The sequence below is a fragment of the Phallusia mammillata genome, chromosome 8 (genome assembly GCF_965637545.1).
Source record: "Phallusia mammillata chromosome 8, kaPhaMamm4.hap1.1, whole genome shotgun sequence".
NCBI lineage: Eukaryota > Metazoa > Chordata > Ascidiacea > Phlebobranchia > Ascidiidae > Phallusia > Phallusia mammillata.
Window position 1 is genome coordinate 16,885,303 of NC_137259.1, and position 27,708 is coordinate 16,913,010.

The 27,708-nt window shown below is 37.0% G+C and overlaps 1 protein-coding gene across 1 annotated transcript in view; it reads left to right on the plus strand.

The window, feature by feature from the left end:
• The window catches only part of LOC145203898 (tenascin-X-like), a 53,831-nt gene that overhangs the window by 15,686 nt on the left and 10,437 nt on the right, over nt 1–27,708 (plus strand). Inside the window, exons 21-63 of the mRNA XM_080076263.1 lie at nt 174–316; nt 749–859; nt 1,481–1,672; nt 2,108–2,274; nt 3,121–3,305; nt 3,929–4,099; nt 4,307–4,414; nt 4,988–5,152; nt 5,982–6,128; nt 6,740–6,877; nt 7,067–7,204; nt 7,511–7,648; nt 8,603–8,746; nt 9,106–9,240; nt 9,305–9,436; nt 10,077–10,232; nt 10,812–10,949; nt 11,618–11,770; nt 12,312–12,455; nt 12,863–13,009; nt 13,790–13,948; nt 14,606–14,737; nt 15,272–15,529; nt 16,101–16,235; nt 16,720–16,827; nt 16,988–17,147; nt 17,419–17,511; nt 17,596–17,738; nt 18,100–18,233; nt 18,979–19,113; nt 19,513–19,695; nt 20,307–20,473; nt 21,008–21,186; nt 21,263–21,452; nt 21,971–22,156; nt 22,697–22,812; nt 23,194–23,340; nt 24,201–24,288; nt 24,598–24,777; nt 25,379–25,491; nt 26,004–26,175; nt 26,777–26,962; nt 27,430–27,519. Coding sequence (XP_079932389.1) covers nt 174–316; nt 749–859; nt 1,481–1,672; nt 2,108–2,274; nt 3,121–3,305; nt 3,929–4,099; nt 4,307–4,414; nt 4,988–5,152; nt 5,982–6,128; nt 6,740–6,877; nt 7,067–7,204; nt 7,511–7,648; nt 8,603–8,746; nt 9,106–9,240; nt 9,305–9,436; nt 10,077–10,232; nt 10,812–10,949; nt 11,618–11,770; nt 12,312–12,455; nt 12,863–13,009; nt 13,790–13,948; nt 14,606–14,737; nt 15,272–15,529; nt 16,101–16,235; nt 16,720–16,827; nt 16,988–17,147; nt 17,419–17,511; nt 17,596–17,738; nt 18,100–18,233; nt 18,979–19,113; nt 19,513–19,695; nt 20,307–20,473; nt 21,008–21,186; nt 21,263–21,452; nt 21,971–22,156; nt 22,697–22,812; nt 23,194–23,340; nt 24,201–24,288; nt 24,598–24,777; nt 25,379–25,491; nt 26,004–26,175; nt 26,777–26,962; nt 27,430–27,519 — 6,406 coding nt within the window. The remainder of the gene's footprint in view (nt 1–173; nt 317–748; nt 860–1,480; nt 1,673–2,107; nt 2,275–3,120; nt 3,306–3,928; nt 4,100–4,306; nt 4,415–4,987; nt 5,153–5,981; nt 6,129–6,739; nt 6,878–7,066; nt 7,205–7,510; nt 7,649–8,602; nt 8,747–9,105; nt 9,241–9,304; nt 9,437–10,076; nt 10,233–10,811; nt 10,950–11,617; nt 11,771–12,311; nt 12,456–12,862; nt 13,010–13,789; nt 13,949–14,605; nt 14,738–15,271; nt 15,530–16,100; nt 16,236–16,719; nt 16,828–16,987; nt 17,148–17,418; nt 17,512–17,595; nt 17,739–18,099; nt 18,234–18,978; nt 19,114–19,512; nt 19,696–20,306; nt 20,474–21,007; nt 21,187–21,262; nt 21,453–21,970; nt 22,157–22,696; nt 22,813–23,193; nt 23,341–24,200; nt 24,289–24,597; nt 24,778–25,378; nt 25,492–26,003; nt 26,176–26,776; nt 26,963–27,429; nt 27,520–27,708) is intronic.

The following is a 27,708-nucleotide window of genomic DNA, read 5'->3' on the forward strand; positions in this document are numbered from 1 at the left end:
CTAGAACAGCTAGAATTATTGTAGAACAGCTATATCGAATCCAGAATACCGAATCCTAATATTTCATAAGATGAAAAGGAGCTGTCATTAGAAATCCGGTACTTGTAAGGCGTTGATTTCGATACTAACTATATCATACTTATGGATAAACGTTGATCATTTGTTATTTTCAGACTCCTGCTATTACCGACCGAACTGATACAAGTTTGCTTTACATTCCTGCCACCCCTACAGTGCATCAAACCAACCCAAATTATATCACAATTACATGGGATAGATCACCACAGGAAGCGACCAGTTACATCATCAAGTATACGTAAGACAGCAGAAAATTTTGTTCGTCAATTTTTTTAACGATACAGTATTGCGGGAGATATACGTGAATCGCCTAACTTTTTTATATTTGCAAAATACGTTAATGAAATGAAACGCAATGCAATTTTGTCCGTTATAGGTCTTTCTCTACTAACTAATTTTATTAAGGGTTTGTTTTTACAGTTTTGTCGTAATTTCGTATACGGTCGCCCGTCTTGGTAAATAGGCCTGTATAAGGTAAAGATTCCTAATTGAATTTATGCCTGGGTTCTTGCTAAAAAATACGCATCTTGTTCACATAATATATTAATGCTGCATAAATAAAGTAATGTTATTCTAAAAGACTTTGTTAGTACATTGGACCTTGCCGTAGCTATTGCCTTTTTTAATTTTTGAACATTGGTCGTTCAGATTCAACTTGTATTTTCTGCAGTGATATTACAAACAACGGAATGGTGCATAGCTTTTCAGTACGCGAACCGTCCGCACAGATATCTGGACTTTTGCCATCCACAAGATATCGAATCGAAGTTATACCAGTGCTGTAAGTAGAAGTGTAGCTTAAACGTTCAAGTTTATTTAAAAACGGTTCTCATACCAATAATAAAATAGTTCCATGAAATGTCAATAAAATTGACTTTTTGGTCAATATGATTTCTACCTAGTGATACACTGTATTAAGAAGGTTTGGGCCGACTGCCTAACAGTTTATCAACACTATGCTACTTTTTCGCTGAGGACCACTTTGAGTTTCACTGTTTCAAATGTCCCTTGTCAATTTATAAGACTTATTTCATTGAGTGTAAGTCGTTTGGACCATTCGACTAAAATGTTTTCCAACCAAAGTTTTTGTACTTTAATAATTTCGACCACAGTTGTCTATGTCAGTATATGCGATATCAAGGTTGACATTAGAAAAGCATCAAGCCAATAATTGATAAATAAGCTGCAAGCAGTGCACACTGTTACAACCTATAAGGTCTCATCAGTGCAGCTGGTGACAAGAGGTCGGCCGTATTGGCTAGTGTAACCATACAACGGCACTCCAGTTGGTTGGGAGCAACAGGGTTAAAAACCCGTGCTTCACCTATTCTGTGCGATGCCACAACTGGACATACACCACAGAGGAAATATACTCTAAACATTAATTTAACACTGTTTTTAGTAACGGTGCCCAGGGTGAAGCGATGGATTTTGAAGTGACAACATCCCTTGAGGAGGTGCCAGTTGTGACTGAAGCCCCTCGACCTGTAGCACCTAAACCTCCAACTAATCTTCGCTTCGACTCAAAAGGCCGAACATCTATTACAGCGAGATGGACCCCACCCTTTGATCTCATCCCACCAGATAACTACAGGTGAATGAGTGGGAAAGCGTCCGTGCATTAAAGGCAGGCAACGGTGCTTGTGATTCGACTTTCGATGGGCCCACCAATGAGCCTTTGTATCTCAGTTGGTAGAACGCGAGTCCCGGCAAGACTCCTGTCGTGGATTTAAATACCACCACAGGCTAGATTATTCCAGTTTATGCTTTGCTATATGGGAATACTTAGGAGACTGCTATGTTAATTTTAATTGTAAAACTTGTATTAGGAATAGGGTATTGAAATACATCTCTTTTTGTATGCATGTAAAAGACAGTTAAAACCATTGTATAATTTTACATCATAAAATTAATAACAATGGCTATTTTCAAATTTTTACCCTGACACTAACCTACTTCTCTCATATTCTAAACGTGTTGAAAATACAACACATAATTTGAACTGGGTCTATTCTTTTGTCTGTTACAGAGTGGAATACAAATTAAGTGATTCAACGGATCAGCCACAATCAGTTGAAACTTTGCAGCGATATTTAAGAGTAAACAACCTGCAACCTGGACAGCTGTACGAGTTCAAAGTTTATGCTGTTCGTGATAGACTGGACAGTCTGCCCAACACCCGTGAAGTTGAGACTTGTAAGGGCCAAAACCGCAAATGTTTTGTCTGGTCGAGCACTGAGAATCTCACGTTAATGCTCGGTGCTCGCCCGAGAACGCTGGGTGTATTGTGACATAAAAAACATTTCCATTTCCATGCTAGTTTTGTAACTTTCCAAAGTCCCTTATGTCACCAGCGGTGTACCAAGCTGTACAGGCCCCGGAAGTTTTCCACAATCTAACGCATTAAAACAGCAGTCATTTTTGTTCTTTGATACTCTTTCGAACACTAGTTTCGTATCTTAGCAACGCATGAATATGCAAATTTAATGCTCGGGTCAGTTTGTGCAACTGCTCGGTCGAGCACCGAGCATCAAAACAGCGATGCTCGGTACCGAGTACCCGGGTTCTGGCTCGGTTCGGCCCATTCCTTTTCAAAAAGTTTGGCAACAGAACAAAACTAATACAAATGATTCTAGTTTATCGAATTCCGATTAGTTGCTTATTTCTGTTTAATTGCATAGTCAATCCCTTACGTATCTACATTATTAAAAAAAACAGTTCATCGCAATAAAATCGTTGATTAAATTAATATAAACATAGTCCAGTGTCAAAGAGTTTTTTTGTTAATTTCAACAAACAAATATCATAAGCTGCACCAAATATGTCTACGTAGTCACAAAGCTGATATTAAATTAAACTGTCGGTGCACAAGCAACTCTTTTCTTATGCGCAATTATTGAATACATAAAGGTTGCAAAAAGTGGACATTTGGGTATTATTTAATGTCCTCATAAGACAAGCTAAATTTCATTTCAAAGAAAGACTTTCCCAAAGTGGACGTATTGTAGGCCTATTCTTAACTTCAATCTTATGCTTTCTCAGCTCCTGTTGGTCGTATTCTGGTCCAGGCATCAAACACACGCAGATCTAACACTGTAGGTAGCACAGCGAATTTGTACTGTCGCTACGACAAGTCGACCCCGGGAGAGCCCCTAGTTACCTGGGTCAAATTGGGGGGCGTTGAACCCGAACTAATCTTCACCCACGATACTTCAACGGGAAGCAAGGCAAGTGCTAATTTTGTGATTTTGCATTTTGTTGTTGTGTGTTATTGCATAGAAACTTGCTTGTTTGCGCTACAAACCGGTTTTATAGTGGCTATTTTTGATGAAACTAGTCTATTAGTATAGAAGTTTTTCGAAACATGCCAAATATTACACAATTGTTCTGATAAGCAACGTGGGGTGATTTTGCAGCCAGAAGGCGTTTCCACCAAGACGTAATAATATAGCCCATAAACGCAATTGCGGCCATATAACAAATTCCCCAAACAACCCGATCCCGCTTAAATAAATAGAAAATTGAATTACAATTTAAAAACAATAGCCAACGTTTTCTTGAATTTCATTTTTTGTACCTTTTACACTTTAAACACTTTTTCACTTTTTATTTTACACTTTAAACAGCGTTGTTATTTTGCCTAAATTAAGAAAAACTGTTTTTGCCTAAATTGCTGTATCTGTTGATATTAAAGCAAATTGAAATTTTTCAAAATAAATATGGTAGTGATGGACACCTTATAAACTAATAGTCATTTGTATGTATTTCTTTCACGTTTCAGTGGATTTCCTATACTTGTACGACATACAACCATACTACAACAAAAACAAAAACTACTCACTTTTTTCAGACAATCGAGTCATCAGAATTCACGGGTCGGTTGACTTCTTCTGATTCGAGTCGACTCGATATTTCAAACTTGAAGGGTTCGGACGACGGATATTACGAGTGCCGGGTAACTTACCCTACTGGTGGGGGTAAAGGTCGAACTGCTATTATTATGACTGGAATACCCGAACCAGTGAGTTTGAAACCTGCTTGCAATTTTTTTTAGTATTCATTTTTCCCTAACGGTTTAACTTAAACCGTATTAAAACCGTGCTTAAAAACTTGAAAATTCGCAACAACCCACAGTTAAAACTTTTAAAGAATAAATTTGCTGAAAAAACTATAACTTTTGGGTATTCTTAATATAATCTAAACACTAATTTCTATGTACATGTACAAGGTCACTTTTACATCCCCAATTCAAAGCCCTGATGAAGACATTCACACATTAGTGTGGGAAGTTGCAAGCAAACCACAACCTGAGACGTTTCTGCTTAATGTTAGAAAGGTAAGATAATAAATTGTTATAAATTGCATATGTATGTTCCTAACAACCGTTTAACAAGAATAATATCAAATATAACCTATTTTAGTGAATAAACATAGTCTTTGTGCATGTTCTAAATTGCTTACAATTTTTCAGATCAGTCTTGTAATTTGGGTTCATGTCTAAGTTTGTTCAAAACGCACCTAATTTCTCCACCTTTTCAGGCAAATCCAGACTGTATGTAAAAGAAAATGATTTAAACTATGTTGGGGTCGCAATTTCAGGCTTACAGCTTTGTTTCACACAATTTATGTGTACAGTAAACCTCGGTTAAACCGGATTCGGTTAATCCAAAAAAATCTTCGCCTAATTCGGACAAAACTTGCGGTAGAAATGATTTATAATGTGGTAAGGCTTGAACTAACGGACATCAGTTAATCCAGATCTTCACTTAATCCGGACAATTTTTTTGGTCCAAACGGGTCCGGATTAACCGAAGTTTGCTGTACTTAAGAACGTTGGGTGTTTGCAAAGCATTATAACTTGAACATAGGTTGTATATGTAAGTTTATTACCAAAATGCTTCGATTTTAGCGTGGATCGAGCCGCCAAACTTACTCAACATTCAACGTGCCTGGTGGAGCAAGGTCGTTTCGATTCCGTAACTTGAAGCCAGGGAAAACCTACGAAGGTTACATGGTGACACAAAACAGCTACGGGAGTTCACCAAGAACAAATTTCTACTTCACGACAGATTCTGTTAGTTAATACGTATTTGGTAGTATTTGTAAAAAGCAAAGACTTTTTTAAAAATTAAGATAGGTTGTTGAAATTAGTCTAATTTTGTAACCTTTACCACCAAGACTTATTTTGTTGCCCAAGCTTGTCTTAATTTGTGGGTTTTTTTTCAATTCAATCGTCCAAATGTTTTGTTTTTTGTTACAATTGACCTGTATTGTTTACCTTTACCTTTTTTACATTTATAGTTGGGAACTACGTGTTTTTTAGTTTAAATGTTAAATTTTTATTAGGACAATTTACCTAAACCCACATGGCACTAAGAGTTAGCTTTTTACACAATTTCGTTTAAAATAGACGCTAATGTTTTTTTGCGTCAAATAGCGCTATTTTTTAAACTTTTTCTTACGTGAGTCTATAAACGAGCATTGCTCTTCCTGCTGTTTTATCATGAGAATCGACGTTTCGACGTCCCATACAAAACGCCTTCATCAGGATAATGGCATATCTCGCAATAGAAGTTTCGTATAAAGCGACAAAAGCATGGAAACAAAAAGCAAAGCAAAGTTTTAATGCTTTTTTTACCTAACAGAAATTAGTCTTTCTAGATATGCCATTATACTGACAAAGGCGTTTCGTATGGGACTTCGAATCGTAGAATATTTACAATAAAAACTTCTAGCAGAGCAATACTGGTTTACACATTATAACGGGCAACAATAGCTTATTTAGTGAGTTCCTATGTTAGTATACTTTCCTTAAATTAGAATCACCAACTTTTAAACAGCTGTTTTTAGAACTTGTCATTCCTAAGACTTACATAAAAATTTCGACCAATTAATTTTTACAGTCTGATCGGCCCAATCCACCAACAAAGTTGGAACTTTCAAACCCATCCAGTAACCGAGTAACAGTTGTTGTTTTCGGCCCAACCGATGTGGACTACTATCGGATACGTTATAGTCCCGAAACCCCGATCCAAGGTGTACCTGAGAAGGTCAGTTCAATTTGCCAAAACGAATCGTTCTGCAATATTCAATAAGAATCTGTACCGAGGATGCCGCATAGGCGAAATATATTTGTCCTGAATTCATAAGGATGAATGGCTTAATGTTTTAGTAAATTTGAATCAATAAGCGTAAGGTTCATTATAGTCTTCATCCACCAAGCAACCAGCTGGGAGATTCTAGTTTATAGTATACAGCAGGGGTGGGCAACCTTCGGCCCGCGGGCTAAATGCGGCCCTTGATTGTGCGGCCCGCAGAGACGCTTGGATTTCAAATGTACTGACAAACGAGTCCAACTATTTTAAATGTTTAAGAATAGTAATGAACCCGATGCTATTTTTCTGTGACCAGGCATTATGTGGCTAGAAAAATGCGAATTGTACTTGTAGTTCCACCTTGTGTTGTACACAGGTGCGGCCCGCGATCTAATCATGGTAATTGTATCCATTAGCAAAGGTTGCACACCCCTGGTATACAGTATAACATAGAGCGAAATTAAATAAACACCAAAATATTAAATAGACTAAGCTGTGTAAAATGCTTGGATTGATATTACTATGTGTCACTTTAATTTGTTTCAATTTTTGTTTTGTTTTTGTAGACCGCTCAAGGAACTAGCCCGACCGATCGCATCACCCTTACTGAGATGGTCCCCAACACTCCTTACGTCATCAGTGTGACGTCAGTGCTGGACAATGTCGAATCGGTGCCTTTACGCGCCAAGTTAACAACACCGCAGGTAAATAACAGAGTTAACAGAAATAAACAGCCTCAAATTACAAATATAAAGTTGTATAGTTGATAGCGCTTTGTCTAGCCTACTGGTTCCCAACATTTTTTCCCTTGATAAGCTACAAACGTTCTGTATTGCTTACAAAAGCCTTAAGTGGAATACAAATGTACTTAACCAATCTTACTTATGTTTCAGAAACGACCGCCCACCCCTAGCGATCTTACAGTGATTGAAATGCTACCAAGAAGTATAACGTTTGAGATAGTTGGAGACAGGACTGACGTAGACCAGTATGAGATTGCATACAGACCAACTATTGGTGGGACTGAAAATGTGAGACTGTCTTTAACTAAGTTTTGTTACTACACAATATGGAAACTGTATTTTTTTTCAATATGGAAACTGTACTACACAATATGGAAACTGTAGTATTTCATACAAAGTATAACAGTCTTGTTAAAGTACTATTTCTTTAATGTTAAACTAGATTTTTCTAGCCTGTGCCTTGCCATATTTGAATCCTAGGGTGACCGGCTCGTCAAAGGCGTAATACGCTGATTCGGTATTACGCCTTTGACGAGCCTGACGTATTATGATTTATCATCAAGCATTACATAAATTTGCATTGATTTTTTTAAGATTTACCGTGCTGGTCCGGATGAAGATAGAATAACTTTGACCCTTGAACCTGACCTTCAGTATCAGGTTGTCGTCAAAGCATTAAGTGAAGACGGAGGGATATCAGGAGCAATGCGAACTGTGCTTACAACACCTCCAGTAAGTTTAAAGTGGCATGCTTGTACAATTTCAATTGAGTTGATGATAATTCGTTTGGTGAAAGAACACATAGCGACACGATTGCACTGAAATAATCACCAAGCCGGAAATAGCTGCGCAACATATAAGCTATTGCTGCCAGGCATAATATCAAGTTTGTAGAGCAATTGCCAGAAGAGCTCTATAAACTTGATAGCTGCGCAACGTTAAAACATTATGATGCGAAAAATCCTATTGGTGGATTGATCATGGCTGAAGATGCTGTGTAATATTTCATATCGATATCATTCAGTTTAAAAAAAAATCAGGTTGTTATTTACTTTTGTAAATTACGGCTATTTTTTCTCATGTTTTTGAAATGCTTAAAAAGCATGTCATCCAAACTTTAACTTCTAAAGCATATTTTACTGGTTTCAATACAGATACACTAACTCGCATTATACATCCGTAAGATTTTTATTTAGCATTACTGGAAGGGTAACTTTATTTGTTTAACTTTATAATTGCTCAGAAATAGTTAAAATAGCACCGAAAATGCTTTAGGGCTAATCCCAGTAATGAATGTATGTTCATCTTAACAGAATAGTGGTCGAACTGGCGATATCTAGTATAAAAGTAACATGTGCAGCATACGAGTCAGGCAACGGTCTTTTGACGCGCTAAGCCTGTGTAGCTAAGTTGGTAGAGCGCGAGTCTCTGAAAGACTCCTTTCGTGGGTTCGAATCCCACCGCAGGCTAGATTTTTCTAGCCTATCAGAATGCTTCTTAAATCGGTTTATTCCTTATGACACCTTGAATAGGCTTAATTGACGCACCATGGTTGACTAAATGACAGGTTTTAAATCGTTGCTCAATCTTACACAAAACGTTTCTGAAACCCCTTGGTTATTATGGCGCTCTGATAAGCAAAAACGACTTGAAACAAATACTCAAAACACTTGCTTAACTTTGTAGGAAGAGACACCGCCCGACCGTCCTCAACGATTCACACTGATTGATGCTTCCACGGACAGCGTCACCTTGCGGTGGACCGGTTCCACAGATGGCGTGCAATATTACAGAGTGACGTATCGGCAAAGTAATGACACTGTTGCCGCGGTGAGATTATAACGAAAAATTCTGTAGTAATAATTTTTCGCTAAATGCAGATTTGAACTTGAAAAATTTATCCTTTTTGAAACATACTAGATTTGTTAGGTGAACCGATTTGTTAATTTTTTTTAATGAATGGACTTGAGTGTTTATTTTGTGCCAAAGTAGGGCTTCAAACAATCTAAAAATGACATGTTAATTTAATTCAGATTGTTCGTGTTTGAGTGGGCCTGATTAGACTTAATGTAAATTTTCTGCAAACTTATAATATTACTTTTTCCTTGAAACACTACACGGATCTGTTCATAAAAATCACAAAACATGCAGAGCACAATTTATGTGATGATTTGTGCGTTTTTCTTTAGTTACGGCAAACTCCTGGAATCCAGCAAGCGATGGTGATCCCGAATTTGATTCCTGACAGCGATTATTTTGTGTCTGTAACTGCTGTTGGACAGGGTGGCCACTCTCCTAAGCTTGAGGGACGGTTTCGTACGTTGGTAAGTATGTGACGTGTTTATTTAGCTTATAAGGTTCTCTTTAAAACTCGGCATTTTTTGCCAGCCGGAACTGACCTTTGGCACCAGTGACGTAACACAAATCGGGGTTTTACCCGAAGAAGCGACGATTTTCCTCAATCCCGATGTCGATGTGGATTATTACATTGTACGATATCGACCTGAAGGAGAAACAGAGGTGAGATTTGTAAATTTGAAATTTTGCCACAACTATGTTTCAAATGTACATCCACATAAAGTTCAAATTTACAAGACTAATTTTTACAGCATACATTTACAAAAGATACTGCTGGTGGGGCCTGTAACATAACTGCTGCGACTTTTTGCGTATATAGGGGTGCTTTTAGGGGTTTGCAGTGCAAACGATATACAATAAGACACTACAGTTCGTTATTTTTATGCAATTTTTGTGTCCTTAACCTTAACGACACAATACCAGCACATGTATTGTGTAGTTATTGAACAGTAGTACCCAACCTTATTAAAGAATTCCTCACAATTCAAAACATTTTCATTCCTCCCCAATAGACTACATATAATAGATGCTAAACCATACAAAGATCATGTAAATTTTGGTTTATTTATGGGTTATATTCCCAGAGCTTAAGTGTCTATTTGCAAACCACGTGTAAAAATTAAAGTCAATTCCTCACTTGGAAAAAAATCCTCCCCGATTGGGAACCACTTCACTAAGCTATTATACCTTATTGTCTGTTTGGTAGGCGAAATCCAGTTTAGTAAGCAGCTAAAATGTCCAGACAAAGAAAGAACATAAAAAGATTTTAAGGAGTCTAATTTCGTCATTATGAATTTCGTAGGAACAAGAAACAATCGTATTGGGTCCTAACATCACTCTACACCATCTAGCCCCAACTACCAGATATCTCGTAACCTTGATAGCTGTCAAGGACAATGTAGAATCCACACCGGTTCAAACGACCATTATAACGCAACCTGGAGAAGTGGTGGTGGTGGTAAGTGTCAATTTCACATTTAATAATAATGATTGCAAAAGTAAATTTTCATTTTAAACAGTAGGCCACAATGTTCGCTTTATCCCCTTAAAACAAGCAAATTTATCAAAAATATGGTGTTGCCATTATTGCGGTTTGTGTAACTCTCTTTGAAAATATACTCAACACAATTTCACTGGATTGACATTTCCATTATTTTATGTAGTGGTCTTAGTCTTTACGAACCTTGTATCTTAAACGTTGCACTTCAAGTTTTTAATGAAAAAAAGCACATTTTAGCACAAATCTTATCTTTTTCGGTTTTGAGGGTCAAGAAATCGAAGAAAATCCGGTTTTTGGTGTTTTTTCCCTGGAATATTTCAGTTTCAAACCGGTTTTGACCTGTTTCTGCCTTCTACCGAACCTCAAAACCGGTTTAAACCGGAATCGAAAATAAAATAGTTTGACACGATTTTCAAAAACAACCCCAAAGCCATACGTTTGAATGCAGTTTTGTTGTTTAAAATTCCATTATCAAATTGGTGATGCCCAACGCTCTTTTTTGTTTTACTTTGATGACGTTTTAATGACGTGTTTCAGCCTGAGGACAGATCTTCATTCACAGAGGATAACATTATCAGCGTGGGGACTCTCCCTGATGAAGTGACGTTTTACTTGATACCAGATGATTCAGTGGATTATTACTTGGTGAATTATCGATTAGAAGGACAAGACGAGGTATGATTTCTATCTGTGGCCGTCAAATTCTGGTCAGCCAATGTCAATTGTTTTGTAGTTTCATTACTGCCCAGAATGAAAGCTTTTGGAGACTTTTATATTGTTTTTCATATTGTTTGTCTTAAGTGTTTGTTAGAGCAGGGGTTAGCGGTCTTTTTTGCACTGCGGACCGTTTTAAAACTATTTTTTTTTATTGCGGACCGGTCTTCTAAACCAGCAATGACCATATTTTACATAAGTTATATATTTGGACTTGCCAACGCGGTCGAATGCAAGGATTGCATTACATTAGGCATTAAAGCATTTAACCTCACCCAGTGGTTGCCGACCACTGTGTTAGATACACAAATTATTTTTTTTAAGTGTGGATTTTTTGCTTTGTAACTGACCAATTATTGTGTGAACAAATATTTCGTTTTTCTGCCTCTAAATGCTTAATACTCGAAGCCTAATAGGTTTCAAAAACTATAAACACTGTATTGCTTTAAGGCAACAGTTTAATGATTGAAAAGTTTCAGTAGCCTATTTAAAAATTATATTAAAAAGTAACGTGTCATTTCCATATACTATCTTGAATCTTAAATGTAACTTTGTTCAGTCATAACCAAAGACTGATTTAATTTGCTTTCTGAATAGGATGCATTTTTAGCGAACTTTATATTTTACAGTCTCAGAACACTGAAGAAGTTCTTTCTGGTCCGAACATCACGCTCCACCATTTGCTTCCGTCATCAAGATACATTGTGACGTTGGTGGTTGTCAAGGACAACGTCGATTCAAGTCCAGTGGTGACAGTCGTAGAAACTCCTCAAGATGCTTCCGTAAGTTTTGATTGTCACGTTGAAAAAAACCAAGGCTGAAAAATAGAGGAAAATATAGAGAAAAATGGGTAACATTTTGACATATTTTCCTTTACCTGGGGTACTAATAGGACTATATAACTAAGTAAAGACGCAATTGTGATAACTTTTATCCAGCCTTTGTTTTTGTTGATTTCAGAGTTGAAAACGGGTCTAAAATTAGGGGCTAAATCAAACCCAGACTTATATTTTCAAAACACAAACAAACCCCGAAATATTAAAATGAACATAAATTCACTGAGATCAGCCCTGAAGCGTCTATGCAAACCAGCGATCACGGCACACTTGGCACACTGCCGAAATAGGCCCGAAAGTTGCTGAAATTGCCAAGTTTAAAGTCAGGCCCGAATCAAGCCTTTTTTATTTAAACTTATGCCGGTTTTTGCAACTTCGTTGCATTTATTTTATGTCGTCTTAGAATTACAAGTGGAATAGTCCTTAAATTAACAAACTAAACACGACTTTTGTCTTTAATTTTTACTACAATATTTCTTACTTCCAGACTGCCGGGCCCTCCCAACCTACAGGTTTACGACAACTTGGTACCAGCCCGACTGTTGTCAATTTCCTCATTGAAGGTCCAACCACTAACGTTGAATATTATCGTGTGGATTGGATGCCTGTTGATGGATCTGGTACAACACAGGCAAGAAATATTTAAACTGGGATTTGTTGTTCATAGTTTTTCAGTTCTTGCACTTAAAAATCGCCAAGCCCGCATATGCTGTAGTTGTTTGTTTCGTATTTATGCTTGGTAGGTGGGCAATGCCTAAATGCGTAATGCCATCGAGCTGCCTGTTTTCTTGCAAATTTGTCAAAAACTTTTGGTGTTTTAATTTAATAGAGTTGTTTTCGAATTAGTTGATAAATCCGCTCAAGTTTCTTGCTAGCACAAGCGGCCTTTATATATGATGAGAAACTTGCCGCGCAGCCATCTCGGCGACTTATACGTACTTTTACAAATCCGGACGTCCTGAGCAATTAAGCTGCGATTGTTTTTTTTTTCAAAGGAAGTTATATAACAGATTTGTGACAATTATATTTCCCTTGCAGAGTCGAAATAATCCCAACAACGACTTGACCCTTGTCGGTTTGACTCCAGCCACCAGATACACAGTTCGTGTAAAGGCTGTGTACAACGGATTTGAATCACAACCAATTACAGCCTATTTTGTCACCGACGCTGTTGTTACAGAAGAGGTATTTCTATTGCGTTGTATGAGTAAAGTATTTAAAAATGTTATACTGTAGTCTGCAGACAGTGCGCACTGTTTCGTGCAGCTGCATGGTGACGAGAGATCGGCCGTATTGGCTAGTGTAGCCATCTAACGGCACTCCAGCTTATAGGTCGAAACAGGGTGCACTGTCTGCAGCTTATCATTTACTGGCTAGATGCTTTTTCAAATGTAGTAGCTGGCTAAATCGTCGCAAAGTTCAAACTTAACTAAAAAAACATAAAAAAGTAAAACATCTTATTGAAATATAAAAGTTGCTGTATCTATTGTACATTCATGACAGTAACAGAGTTGCAAGGCCAAATTTGATAGGTACTTTTACATTAAAACAACGTAAAATTACGATACAAATATAAAGTCATGCCCGAAGCAAGCCCGTTTTATTCAAGCTAATGCCCAACCCCGCCAAAACTCTACTTACAACTTTGGAGAAGTACCATAATTACTAAAGCGTTGACAATACAATTTTTGTACAAGCGTTTCGAAATGATAGTTGATCAAAGTAATTTGCTTTCACTTTTTTAATAGCTTTTCTTTAAAAACATTATACTCTTCCATATCATTACGTAAGAAAAAGCCCGCGTCAGCAAAAAATGGGGCAAAAGTTTCTTTAATATCTTTTACTGCTACTACTTGTGCAGATTTTACATTTTTTAGCACTTAAGACATATACGTATTTAAACCAGGCCTTGAAATCAGAACTGTTGGACGTTTATTTATTTACTAATTTAACTTTTGTTTGCAGGTTCCACTCGTTGGTTCGATAACACCGACAAACTTACGAGTTACCCGAGTTGGACCGGATACAGCCACACTGGAATGGACACAACCTGGAAGTTCAGATAATGTTGCAAGATATACTTTCGATTACAGGGAAACTCTCAGGGATTATCTTCCTTTCACTGTTAGTAAAAGCCGATTTTAATCGTTTTTTTTATATCTCATTGAAAAATAAAACTATGTGATTTATTAGACAAGTCTGAACTGTGCTGATTTATAATTATTATTATTATTATTAGGTACTTCAAAACGGTTCAAACGAACCACCAACTTAAACTTATGGTAGCTTTGTGGTAAAAAATACATTAGTGTCATGATTTGTGGTAATTGCTGGTTGATATTGTTAAATAGTTAATTTTATTCAAACTAGACGATTTTAACAAATTGCGTAAGATTCGCCAAATGCTTGAAAAAGTAGTTGTTTGTTTTAATACAATTATTCTATATTTTAGTGATGGAAATACGATAGGCATAAAAGTAAAATTTACCAAAACCCAAAACCTATTTGAAACTCTATGTACTGATCTGATCATAAGTTTATTAAAGAATATAACGGCCCAAATAAACGTACCACTGATGATGGCACGAGCATTTGCCGAAACGTTTCAAAAATAACATGTCGCTTTTAACGTCTATTTTGACCGTTATATTCGTAATTAAACTTATGCATAGACCAAATCCCATTACTAGAGTCAGTGGGCTGAAAAGTCGTGTTTTAATTAACTAAAATGGCAATGAGACACAAGCATTGCCTTTTTATTAAATGTTTTCTATTTGACAGAGAAAGCATGTTGCGGCTACATCGCCTTACATAAGTCTGTTTAATCTTGTGCCAAACACCGACTACACTGTACAACTGACTACAATCGGCAGAAATCGCCAGAGACCGATTGTTACAACAACGTTTAGAACGGTAAGACTTAAAGCTTAATCGGATAACTTACTTAATAGCATATTTCACTTAATATCATATTTCACTTAATAGCATGATTCACTTAATAGCATAATTCACTTAATAGCATAATTCACTTAATAGCATCATTCACTTAATCACATAATTCACTTAATAGCATATTTCACTTAATCGCATAATTCACTTAATAGCATATTTCACTTAATAGCATGATTTACTTAATAGCATAATTCACTTAAACGCATATTTCACTTAATCGCATATTTCACTTATTCGCATAATTCACTTAATAGCATAATTCACTTAATAGCATATTTCACTTAATCGCATAATTCACTTAATCACATAATTCACTTAATAGCATAATTCACTTAATAGCATAATTCACTTAAGAGCATATTTCACTTAATCGCATATTTCTCTTGATCAAAAGTAACTTTAAATATTGCATAAAAATGTTTGGCAATTTTAAGTGTTTTTGTTAATATTAAACAGACAAACACCCAAATATGATTTTCTTTTGTATAAACACAGATGCCTGAAGACTTGGTACCCGAAAGCACCGTACGACCTACAGTAGTTGTACGTACGTCACCCTTCCTGCCTGAACCGATTCCTACCGACGAACCGGAGCCGCTTCCCCAACCGCTAGAAGGTCCCCGTGGTCTAACTGTAGAAAGGCGGAGTGATAAAGATGCCGATATTGTATGGGAACCGATAGAAGACAGAGATGAGATTGACGGATACCTTGTTGAATATGAGCCGACGTTTACACGACATGGTCCATCTCAAGTAAGAATAGACTTTTTATGTTCAAATTGTATAATACTTTAGTTTGTTGAGTGTTGAATGTAATTCTTTGGAGTTCAAATTCCTGATACAGGGTTAAACTTGAAAGCGTTATGCTAACAATCATGCTTCCTCTATCAAGCTGCCTGCTTTACCGCCAGTTTGTATTTTTTTGCGGGGAATAAGTTTTACACAGCCAGAATTTTCGATTTTTTATTTAAATTATGCCAAACTTTGGTTGGACAACTTGTCAAACTACGGTCATTAGTTGCACATATGCAGTAATAGCACATTAGAAGCAACAAATTTGCAAAATATACTATCTTATGCAGTCAAACTTTATTTTTATTGTTTATTTTTTGTTGTATGTTATTGTTTAGGTTTCCTCAAAATATACGTACCCAAAAAGTTAGCGACCCGTTCGTTCCACATAATATTTTTATATTTGTACAGAATAGTTTATAGATGGGCCTTAATTCGAGCAGGCTCCTCATAGGTATTAGCATATCCGTATTTGAACGCTTTAAAGTAGCAGCCATTGAAAAAAAAGAATAAAAATATAAATTCATTTCAGAGCGTAATTCTTCCGAATACTGCCACCAAAGCGAATCTTCCGAATCTTACACCCGGAACCGAATACCAGGTTCGAGTATTTACAACCAGAGGTGATCAACAATCTGCGCCTACCCTGGCCACCTTTATATCCAAAGTAAGTTTTTATGTGTTCAAACTATTTCTACTCAACTTTACCCACGTTGTTTGTCGATTAAGAATGGACGGTGTAGTTCAAAGTAGCTTCAAGTGCACCAAGATTTTTTAATATTTAAAATAACACTTTATTAACAAGACTCACTGATTGATGGTTGGCGATCCCCTACTACGAAGCTGACATGTGCAGCATACAAGGCAGGCAACGGTACTGTAATTCGACTTTCGAGCCTGTGTAGCCCAGAGCGCGAGTGTCGGAAAAGCTCCATTCGTGAGTTCGAATCCCACCGCATGCCAGATTTTACTAGTCATGCCTTGCCATATGGGAATGCTTGGGCGACCGACTTGATTCAGTAGAACGCCTTTTAATATAGGCATGACGAACTATTAAACCTAAGCCAAATGCAATAAAATGTATCTAAACGGTTATATTAGGGTGTTTGCTAATTGTGAAAAACTTGGTACAGAACATTGGATCTTTTTAGATTTATTCACCAAACCACGTTGTCGGAATTCCTGGACATGACCGCGTAACTGTCACGTGGAAAAATCCAAAAGGTCATTTCATCGGAACTCGGTTTGAAACAAGAAAGGTATCTTTTCCATGTTAAACGCATATTTTTTTGTTTGTAGTATAATTATCGTCAATAAACAACTCATTTCTTTCTTCAAAGGTACATACATTAAAGCTATCTTGACAATTGTTAGTGTTGATGAATTCAAATTAACAATTTTATTTTTTCATTATTTTAGCCTGGCCAATCTTGGAGGGCAAGAGTGTTCAACACTGACGTCACAAGCCATGCTGTTCCAATTTCACCTGACGACGAACAGCTGGAAATAAGGGTGACCGCCATTGGTCAAACTATCGAATCTCTACCCACCGAAACTTTGGTCATTATTAAAGCCCCAGGTATGCTTTCATTGCCTTTTGAACTGAGAGTGATTATACTGAACAATATCAAACCACTCCAACAGACAGCACGGTCATTGATAATCACTGTTTATGAGAATAAATAACTGAGAATGGAAAATATTTTCTAAGTAACATAATCAGTCACAGAGTTGCATTTTTAACACCATGTATTCACTTAGGTTATTTTTTAGTATTTGTAGGCCTTGTTTAATCTCTGGGCCATTGCTATTCAAAATTTCGCTTAGTTATCAACAAAATTATTTTTTAGATGACGATATTTTTGGCGAACCTGTCGTTATTGATGACGTCACAGATTATGAAGCTGTCGTCACAGTTGATCGTGACGTAGTACCTTCAGATGGTAAATTTTCCTGATTTGTGGTTTTAACTAACAAAGACCTAAATAAGTTTTGTTGATTTATCAACACGTGTCATTTTGTGATAGGCTGGACTTTGCGTTTGGAGGACGAGGATGGAATTGTGGGAAGTCCGTTGAACTTTACCTCTCGCGCCACCACCACTAACGTGGCCGATTTGCAGCCGGGCAAAAAATACAGAGTCGTTATTCTTTCGCCACGTGGAGACGAGGTACTTTGTATTGCTTTGTAACTTTTATTGCAAAAATCATCTAGCATGCATTTATAATTCAATGTTAATACTTGCTATTGTGAATCTGTATTTATATTAGTTAGGGGAATGGTCAAAACATTGCATATTTTGCTTAATACAGTTACCCAGTACATTTTAGGCATCATTCACATAACAGGACACTAAAATCGATAAGCCGTGGTTTTTCAATGTCCTTGCTGTTATACGAAACTTATCTAGAATGAAAAATTTGATGAAGTTGCAATGCAAATAAAATATTACTTGACTTGAAATGCTACGCTTTGGGCCATGAACAAGAATATTGGTTTAAACCTTTAATCTTTTATTACAATTTTCTTAGATTGGAGTGACCGAGTTTACGACAAAGGCTGACCGACCGAAAAACATTCACACAGTCGAAACTGCACCAGCCAGTGGAACCATTTCATGGGAAAAGCCGCACTCAGATATTACTGGATACGTTGTGAAGTATAGGTCAGTACAGTTAATTTTATTGTATATGTTGGTTAAACTTTGTATAAAAAGGAAATATTTTGCAAATACGCAATCGTTAAGAAAAAGCGTTTCATTATACATTACTTTTACGTTACTGCTTTAAAAACATTGACAGAACTTTAAAACAGCATTTTGCAAATTTTTCAGTAACATCAGTTGATAATATTCTGCGACAAAGTAAAGACAATTTGTGTTTTAAAAAGGGTGCAGCCCGCCGAATAATCAACTTAATTGTATTTAGCACTTCCGTGGTTTAAATCATAGTACGCCTGGCCCATTGAAGGGGTTATAATGAATCAAACCGGTCTTCCAAGCATTCTCATATGGCAAGGCGTAGGCTAGAAACATGTGGCTTGCTGTGGGATTCGAACCCACAAGAGAAGTGCAGCATACGAGGCAGGCAACGGTGCTTGTGATTCGACTTTCGGCGGATTCTCCACTGAACCTGCGTAGCTCAGTTGGTAGAGCGCGAGTCCCGGAAAGACTCCTGTCGTGGGTTCGAATCCCACCGAAGGCTAGATTTTTCTAGCTTACGCCTTGCCATATGGTGGTAAATGCTTGGTGACCGGCTGATTCGGTATGACGCCTTTAATGGGCCTGGCGTACTGTGATCCACAAGAGAAGTCTTTCCGGGACTCGAGCTCTACCAACTGAGCTACACAGGATCAGCGGTTCTGGCAATAACTTGTCACAAACTTTTCACAACGATGTGTACTTTGTGCAGACCGGTTGGTGAAGGTGGTGAATGGACCTCGGTGGATTTGACACCTAATGCAACCGAACACAAAATTACGCGACTTGTGCCGGAAACGTTATACGAGGTTGACGTCACACCCACTTATGACGACACAGTTAACAAGTAAGTACTGAATTTGTTTGGATAAATATTATTTTTTACTTTACAATGCTGCGTTGTTCTCTGCTTTGTACACAATTATTGTAAATTTTGCGATTTATATATCAAAAACAAAACAAAAAGTATGCAGTATAATAATGATGGCAAAACTGGTCATTTTTTACGATAAAGAGTGTATTTTTGTTTTTGTGTAAAATTTTATGTAAATTTATACACTTCTATGTTTTAAATTTCTATGTAATTTTATGTAAAAAAAAATTTGTTTATAATTCTAAACTACAAAGCAATTCGTTTACAGAGATAAAAATTGATTTTAGGATCAAAATTTCTAAAAGTTTAAATTCTTATCAAGTAAATATTTGGGTCTCTTCCAAATAAATAACAAAAAACCTATCTCTCTAGCGACACCCATACGCTGGGAATGTCTGCTGTGCACCGGTTCACTACTACGTCAGAGGAACCGGAACCGACTCCCCCCTCAACCCCTCCCCGGCCCGCCACCAATATTCGATTCCCCCATGTGGAACCGAATCGGGTAACAGCAAACTGGTCACCATCTCCTGACACTGATATTGATACACACAGGTGATTTTGTGTTCTTTAAGTTATTTTTTTAAGTTTTTTCAATCTTGTCAAAAAATGATTTGCTACGAAAACTTTCTCTTGATAATTTTTTAACAATTTTCTTCACTGGACAGAGTCACCATAAACAGTAACATTTTAAAAATAAAATTGTTTTGGTTAAAATCAATAACATAATGAACTTAACTAATGTATTTTTGTTAATGATTCAAATCTTTTTATGGTATAGTTTCGTTGTTGTAGTTTCAGATATAGTTTTGGTAAAAAAAATTAAAATGTCATGAGTGTTATATTTAGGTTTTTATTCCAGAATATATTCTAAAACATAGAAACAAGTATTACTGTTCCAGCAGTTTTTTCACAAAAAACTTACAAAACTGTTTGTAAGCTTAATAAAAACTGCTGGGAGAGCAATACTCATTTATACATTATGCCCGCTAGCAATAGCTCATCTGTTTTAGAACAGTCTGACAGAATAACGAGTAATTTTACTAACCAAATTTGTAACTTTGTTCACTTAACAGTTTTAATTAAAAAATGCCCAATTATTCTTTGTCATTTTATCAAGTTAACTTTACGACATAATTGATCTCAATTGTTTGACTTTTCTGTAGAGTGGTACTAAGCAGAGCTGACGATGGCTCGCTGGTTGTATCAAGTAACTTGCCTACGTCGTATGCGGTTTTCACACGACTCGAACCGGACACGTTATACGAAGTTGTGGTAACAGCTATTAGAGGCGTACAAGAAAGCACCCCTTTAGCCGGAAACGTTTACACAGGTTAGTTTAAAATTAACTCGTAAATGACAACAAACGGATCAAATCTATACTTGCATGTAAAGCATTGTTGATGGTTGTGACCAGTGCTGTTGGAAGGTTTGAAAATAAGGTTTTGAAAAGCGGCTCTTGAAACTATAGTTATGCGTAAAAGCCGTTTTTTAGTCTTCGGTGGAAACTTTTGAAGAGCACCATGTTTATCTAAAAGACATGATTCATAATTAAATTTGTAAAACTTGAAAATCATACGCAGTTTTATTCAACCACTGTTCAGTGAATGTAGCCATCATTTCTTTAAGGTTTCCACGCTTTGCTCTGCCAATATTTGCCAGTTTTGCAACTTTTCGCCTGATACCTTTATTAATTGATTAGATCATGTTTTTAAATGAATATATTCTTGACTAAATCAATACGTTAACATTACATCAGCAAATTAAATTCATTACTAAATAGTAAATATATAGCAAGTGCATATTCCATTTTGGTGTGTGTTTATCACATTATTTTTATGGTTAATGTACTAATACAATACCACAGGTAAAAACGCCCCATCAAGCGTCACCGTCAGTGACGTCACTCCTTATGGCGTCACAGTGACGTGGGAGCCAGAGATGCCTGAAAACCCGTTGGTCGTTGGTTACATTGTAACAGTTCGCGAACGCGATTCCACTTTGCCCGCTCAAAACTACACCTTTCCTGCTAACGTGCATGAAGCGGTAAGTTACGTCATAGTCAATGACGTCATTTTCTTTTGGATGACGTCATCGAGTGTAAAAAAAACTTTTTTTTTAGAATTTGACCGATCTTGCGCCGGGAACTCCTTACGAAATAACTGTGACGTCGATAATTGATGACGTCACAACGCAGCCTGTGACGACAACAACCACGACGTTGGTTCCGAATCCGACGGGAATAAGTTTCAGCGATGTAACTGAAAATAGTATAACTGTGTCTTGGAACAAACCTAGCGATTCTATTGATGGTGAGCAAAAAGATATCTTAGTATTTCAGCTATGGTTATAAGCTAAGGAAGACAAAATTTATAACTTACTTTTCTTGGTTATTACATCTTCTACTATTGATTGCTGCGTGTCTGTCAAAGCGTGAATATTTTGAACTGAACACGGGCCAGCCAAACCTTAACGTATTATATCCAAACCTAGATCTGAGCTTTCGTGAGATGCACGAAGTATTTTTCTAAAAACAATCAGTTATTGGAACAGATTGTTTTTGGAAAAAAATTATGGCATGTGATATGTCATGGCTCGTATAAATGCACAGATTTGTTCAAAAACGTTAGTTTCGTTTGGTATGAAAACTTAATTTTTTGGGGGTCCTTATTTTGGGGTGCATGTCGATGGCTACGCTGCTTTAAGGACGTCTAAGCGTCGTTGTTTTATAATAGATCTGCTTGAAGAGCATTAATTGTCAATAATTACAGTATGCCTGGCAGCAATACTTCATTTTTCTTATTTTCGATTGTTTTCCGTATCTTTACAGATTACGTGGTGGATTACTGGCCAACAGGAAATCCGGACAGTCGACGAATTCGTGTTCAAGATCAAACCCAGGCCACCATTAATAATTTAACGCCTGAATCCAGTTATACAGTGTCTGTACATTCGGTATACAACGGCAGAATGAGCAACGGGGTTATCAGAAAGAAATCAACCAACAGCAGAATAGGTATGTGCGACGACCATTAATATAACGTAAATTGGAACCGCATGTATAACATTTTAGGCAGAGAGTCGAACCGCGTGTCGTATAGATTCAAGTTCGGTTCGGGTTTACCATTTTGATGTTTGTAGAGTTTTTGATCCACTTCGGGCAAATTAACTGGTCCGAACCGGTTGCTGTTATTAAACCAGTTTAAATGTGCCTTTTTAAATTTGCCCATTGTCTTGTTTTTTAAAAGCTTTTTTTTAATAGTAATCACAATCAATAATACGGGCTGCATTTTTATTGGTCGGTTCCGGTTCACTGCCAGATAAAAGATAGGGTTCAAGTCTGATTCGGATTAATAGAAAAATGTAGTTTTCTCTCGGATTCGGTTCCGGCCGACAGAAATATGTTGTTTTCTTTTGGATTCGGTTAGGGTTTAATTACTTAAACCGCAGTTTGTCGGTGCCGGTTCGGCTCCGGTGTGTAAAAGTAAGCAAAAACATTGCTAGTCTTTGATGGGCTTTTGTTGCGAATTTAAAAGTTTATGTTTTCAATTTACAGGGCCACCACAGAACGTAGACATTGATGAACTGACTGATACTAGCGCTGTAATTTTCTGGGAACCTTTTAACAATGAATTCCGTCATCGTGTCGTTTTGAGTTCGCAATTGTCACCTGTAAGTTTAAATTACCTGTTAGTAAGTTGTATTGCATTATTTTAACCTATTTTTGTATTTTAAAATTCACTAAACTTCTGATATTTTTATATTTCGGAGTAATTTGTATTTTCTTTCGTTAAGCACCAAAATAATATTGTTAAAACTTAGAAAAACGGTTTATTTTTTTGATTATTTTTTTTAGTTTTGCCCCCCAAAAAAAAAGTTTTGCTGAAAAACATAATAACACCATGTGTTGAAAAACATTTTGTTTTAGTTTTAAGTTCTGCACGAATTATAACGGTTAAGAGCATTCAATCATATTTTATGTCTTTTGCGAGTATTTTCATGTTTTACTGAAAACTGAAACAAAATGTCCGAACTTTTATTTTTGTGCAACAGAGTAACAGCAGCACCACCTATCTGGAACCGGGTGTGAACCGGAGCGAGTTAACTGACCTTCAGCCCGGAACTTCGTACAGTGTTGTTGTGGGTTCGGTTCCAACGGCCGGAAATCACATGAGACAATCGCTTCCTCTCTTTTTTACGGTAAGAAATATAAAAAAACTGGTGATAACAATCTCATTGCCATAAAATATTTGTGTACAGTAGTTTATTTCAGAATGTTTTTCGCAATGTCGCTTTGTAGCAAAGAATATTCACAAATACTTTAGGTTTTAGCACTGAAATATAATGTGTTATCGCCAAACGCATATACAATCCTTCAACAAAATGGAAAGCACATGTATCCCATATCAGAATTGCCTGAAATTTGGGCCCAAATCCGAAAGTACAAGCATAAACACGACCTGAACCCGATTTTTTTAAAACTAAGCCTCAGGTCTAAAAATGGCAATTGCGGCGTAGCTGAGTGTGGACCCAGGCCTGGAACAAGCCTGTTTTATTTAAAACAGGGCTCTTCAACCGGGGTTCCGTACTACCCTTACAGGGGTTCCGTGATCTTTAAGCGTTGCACAGGGGTTCTCAGCGGTTCGGTGTACAAATTCAAACGTAAATGTATCATAACAATACCATTGTTGCAAACAGCAACGTTTGCCTGTACAATCTAGTTAGCTTTGGTTGCACCATTGATCAATTGTGACGTAATAAACACAGCCTTGATACACTCAAATCTAGAAACGACCGTTACAAGTGACATGTCAATGCGTTTCAATTAATCGTTCAATTAAAGTCAAAGTATACTTTGATTAAAGTCAACTAATATTGTGTGCTTGGAGTGTGTTAGGTTAAAATGCATGTTTTTTCTTTGATGTAGCCCACTTCTATTACATTCATTAAAACTATTTTATTGGGGTTCCGCAAAGTTTGACAAGACACCTTGAGGGGTCCGTGCCGCAAAAAAGGTTGAAGAGCACTGATTTAAAACACTAAATTTTGTTATATTTTAGACAAGACCATCCCGACCGACTAATCTTCACGCAACTCAAACAACTCCGCAACATATTATTATGGAATGGGATCATGAAAGAGTTTCTCGTAAGTTTAAGTTATATTAGACTTTTGAGTTGTATCTATGGTACAGTACAGTACAGTCTATTCCCGTGTTTTTCAACTTCTAGTCCATGATGACCTTTAGGGTCGTCCACAGGACTCCCACTATACTTGGTGTTAATGTGAAAATAAAACCAATAAACTATGTTTAAAAATAAATAATTTAGCTCAACTATGTTATGTCACCTTTTAAAATTATGTTTTTAGAAAATGTTCTTTCTGCTGACTTGCTTGATGTGTATGCCTGATTTATCTTCATGACTTTTTTATTAACGAGCTAAAAAAATTTTGTAGAGTTTTATGTTACTTACCAACCTGAGACGGGTGGCGACATCGAAGATTTGCGGACACGAACAAATCGCGCGTTTTTGCCAAATCTACAACCCGTTACACTGTATGTGGTCACAGTACAAGCTATTGTCCCTGATGAAGTGTTCAGTGAAGCTGCCGTAAAGAGCGTATGGACTGATGAAGGTATGAATAATGGCTGAAATTAAAGACTTATATACAGACGAAAACCGCTTAATCCAGTGATTCCCAACCGGGGAGGAATTCCTCCCAGGGGCCCAGGGGAACCTAAAGCGAGGAATTTCTAAATGTGGTTTGTAAATAGACACTTTAGCTCTGGGAATACGACCTGTGAAGTTGTTAAAAGACCCAAATTTTAATAATCTTCGTATGGTTTAGCATCTACTGTGTAGCGTATTGGGAGTAATGAATAGGTTTGAATCGTTAAGGGAGGAATTCGTCGAAATAAGTTGGGAACCACTGGGTTAATCGCAAGTCGGTTAATCGTGAAAACTGGTTATTCAGGATAAAACGCCTAAATTGGAATTTTTCAACGTTGTTTTGAAACAAAAAACTGTTTGCCAATAAAATTTGCAACAACAAAATTGGCGAGATATTGTTATTTAAACAGGCTACAATGGAAGCCCTTTTCTAGCGTTCCTGAGTTTAAATATGTTACTTACCAAAAATTCATCAAAATTTAACGGACAAAATAGAAAGACAGCTCTGTTAGCGTTCGACATGTAGCTAAAGATTAAGTATCAAAAAGGCCCTCTTGTAATTTCAGCTCCACCAGCTTCACTTCCCGAAAACATCAACGTCGACCACACACCACAATCGGGCACAAACACTTATATTGTGACGTGGACACTTCCAGAAGGATCGGATGCTTCTTATGAGGTAAAGCTTTTTCTTTAACACCTCATTCAACCATGCTAGTTGAGCACATTTGTTTTTTCTGTCGTTTTGCAAGAACTTTAGATAGTGCAGCGCTCTTGAACCTGGTTTAATGTAAACCCTAGAGTGGTCTTATACAGTCACAGGAGTAAGTTGATACCATTGGGTTCACTCAATTTTGTTATTCTCATTAGCGTTTTTCTTTTGCCTAATTTTTTTTTAATTCTTAAACCTGCCTAAAAGTTTCCCTAATTGTTGCATCACGTGCATAGGTGTATGTAAGAGCAGTATTTGTTAAAAAATCTGAAAAATCGGCACATTAGAGCGGAGATATTTTGAAGAACACTTCTTTAAGGTTACAAGTGCCAAAAAATGTCTTCTAAAGTTGGCCAGGCGTTGTATAGTTAATGAACCAGGACCACATTGAATGTTCGACTGAAATTTAATCTTCAAACTTACCCAACTAACAGAAGAAGCAATAGCACCCTTATCACGTTGTCGTATCTCGTTTGCAGATTTACTTCTACCCTGTGGACGATGAGGACAACACGAATTATTTCATCACTCCCCCAGGTTCCACTTCACACACTTTGAGTGGCCTACGTCCAGGAACGGAATATAATGTAAAGATTCATCCGGCGGACAGCACTGACGTCACTAACTACGTAGAGAGAACCTTTTTCACAGGTATAAGAGATTCAGGGAGCTAAACATGCACTTATCCAACTTAAACACACTTACAGTCGCACTTAAATTTACTAATACTTACATTTACACTCAAACTTGCACTTACACTTACATCCACACTCAACCTCACTTACATACTTACTTACACTATACGCTTACACTCGCTCTTAAATGTACTCAGACTCAAATTTACACCTATACTCACACTTACACATGCTGACACTCACACTTACACCCATACTGACACTCACACTTATACCTGTACTCACACTTACACACTAGCTTACACTTAAATATACTTACATTTACATTCATACACTATACACTCATGCATAATTTACTGACATACAGGTTTATACTATACTTACGTTTACACTCAATCTCATTTACATTCAATGTACTGCCCCGTTCACCAATCTTTATACTTGCACTCAAACTTACTTATACTTAATACTTACGCTTTCATTTCCATTCACACTCAAATGCGCAGATACCAAACTTACTTTTGCCTATGCTTCACTTACGCTTATACTTTATCAATTCCGTTTTTCCAAGCAGCAACTTTTAACCAATTATTACCGCTTTGTTTTATCCCCAACAGTTCTGCCCCGCCCTACTCGTGTAGAAGTGAGTGACCTAACAGAAACGGGTTTTGTGGTGGAATGGGACGCAGATGACCTCGATGACGTCACATATTACACGGTGAAAGTCTTCCCTATGGGTCATCCGAACTCGGCTATCACTGAGCGGGTTTCGTCCTTTGCACCACACGCTCATCCATTCACAGGTAGAAATTATTACGCAGCGGTTCTTAACGTTTTTTGCGTTTTCATTTTTAAAACAGAAAGGAAAAAAATTAGTAAAAAGTAAAATTGAAAGCTTATTTACACGTTCAGTGGCATAGCTGTGAAAATGGTCTTTTAGAGCATTCTAAACCATAACTGAAACTTTATTTTTTACGAAAACGACTATACACAACCTTACTTTTGACACCGCATCTCGTATCCCTTACTTTAGTGCTTCGACCCCCAGGGGGAGCATGCATCCCTGGTTATAAACTCCTGCTATACAGCGAACGACATTACGTTAACAGCTCTATGTTCATTTAACCTTCACAGGTGTCTTTAAACAGACAAAATCTCCTTACTACAGCTGACACTGCTGGGTGTGTAGTGCCGTACATGTTTTCTACAAAAATCGTACACAATTTGAATTTTGTGAAAGTTCATAGTTTCTTTTGCAATGTTATTGCAGGTCTGGAACCGGGACGCAACTATCAAATTGACGTCACTGCTCATACTGACGTCACGGCCAGTGCACCGACGACCACTTACGTCACCACAAGTACGTCAAACTTCAAGATACCGATTATAGAGTATTGAATAGGCGTGTGATAAATGTGGTCAAGTATAGGATCTTTAAAGGGTTACGTTTTTTCTGCGAAATTTTATGCTTGTTTGACATACTTTTTATTCAAATAAAAAACATCTCTAAAAAGGCAAAGGTGACTGGTTATTGTTTCCCCAAACAATT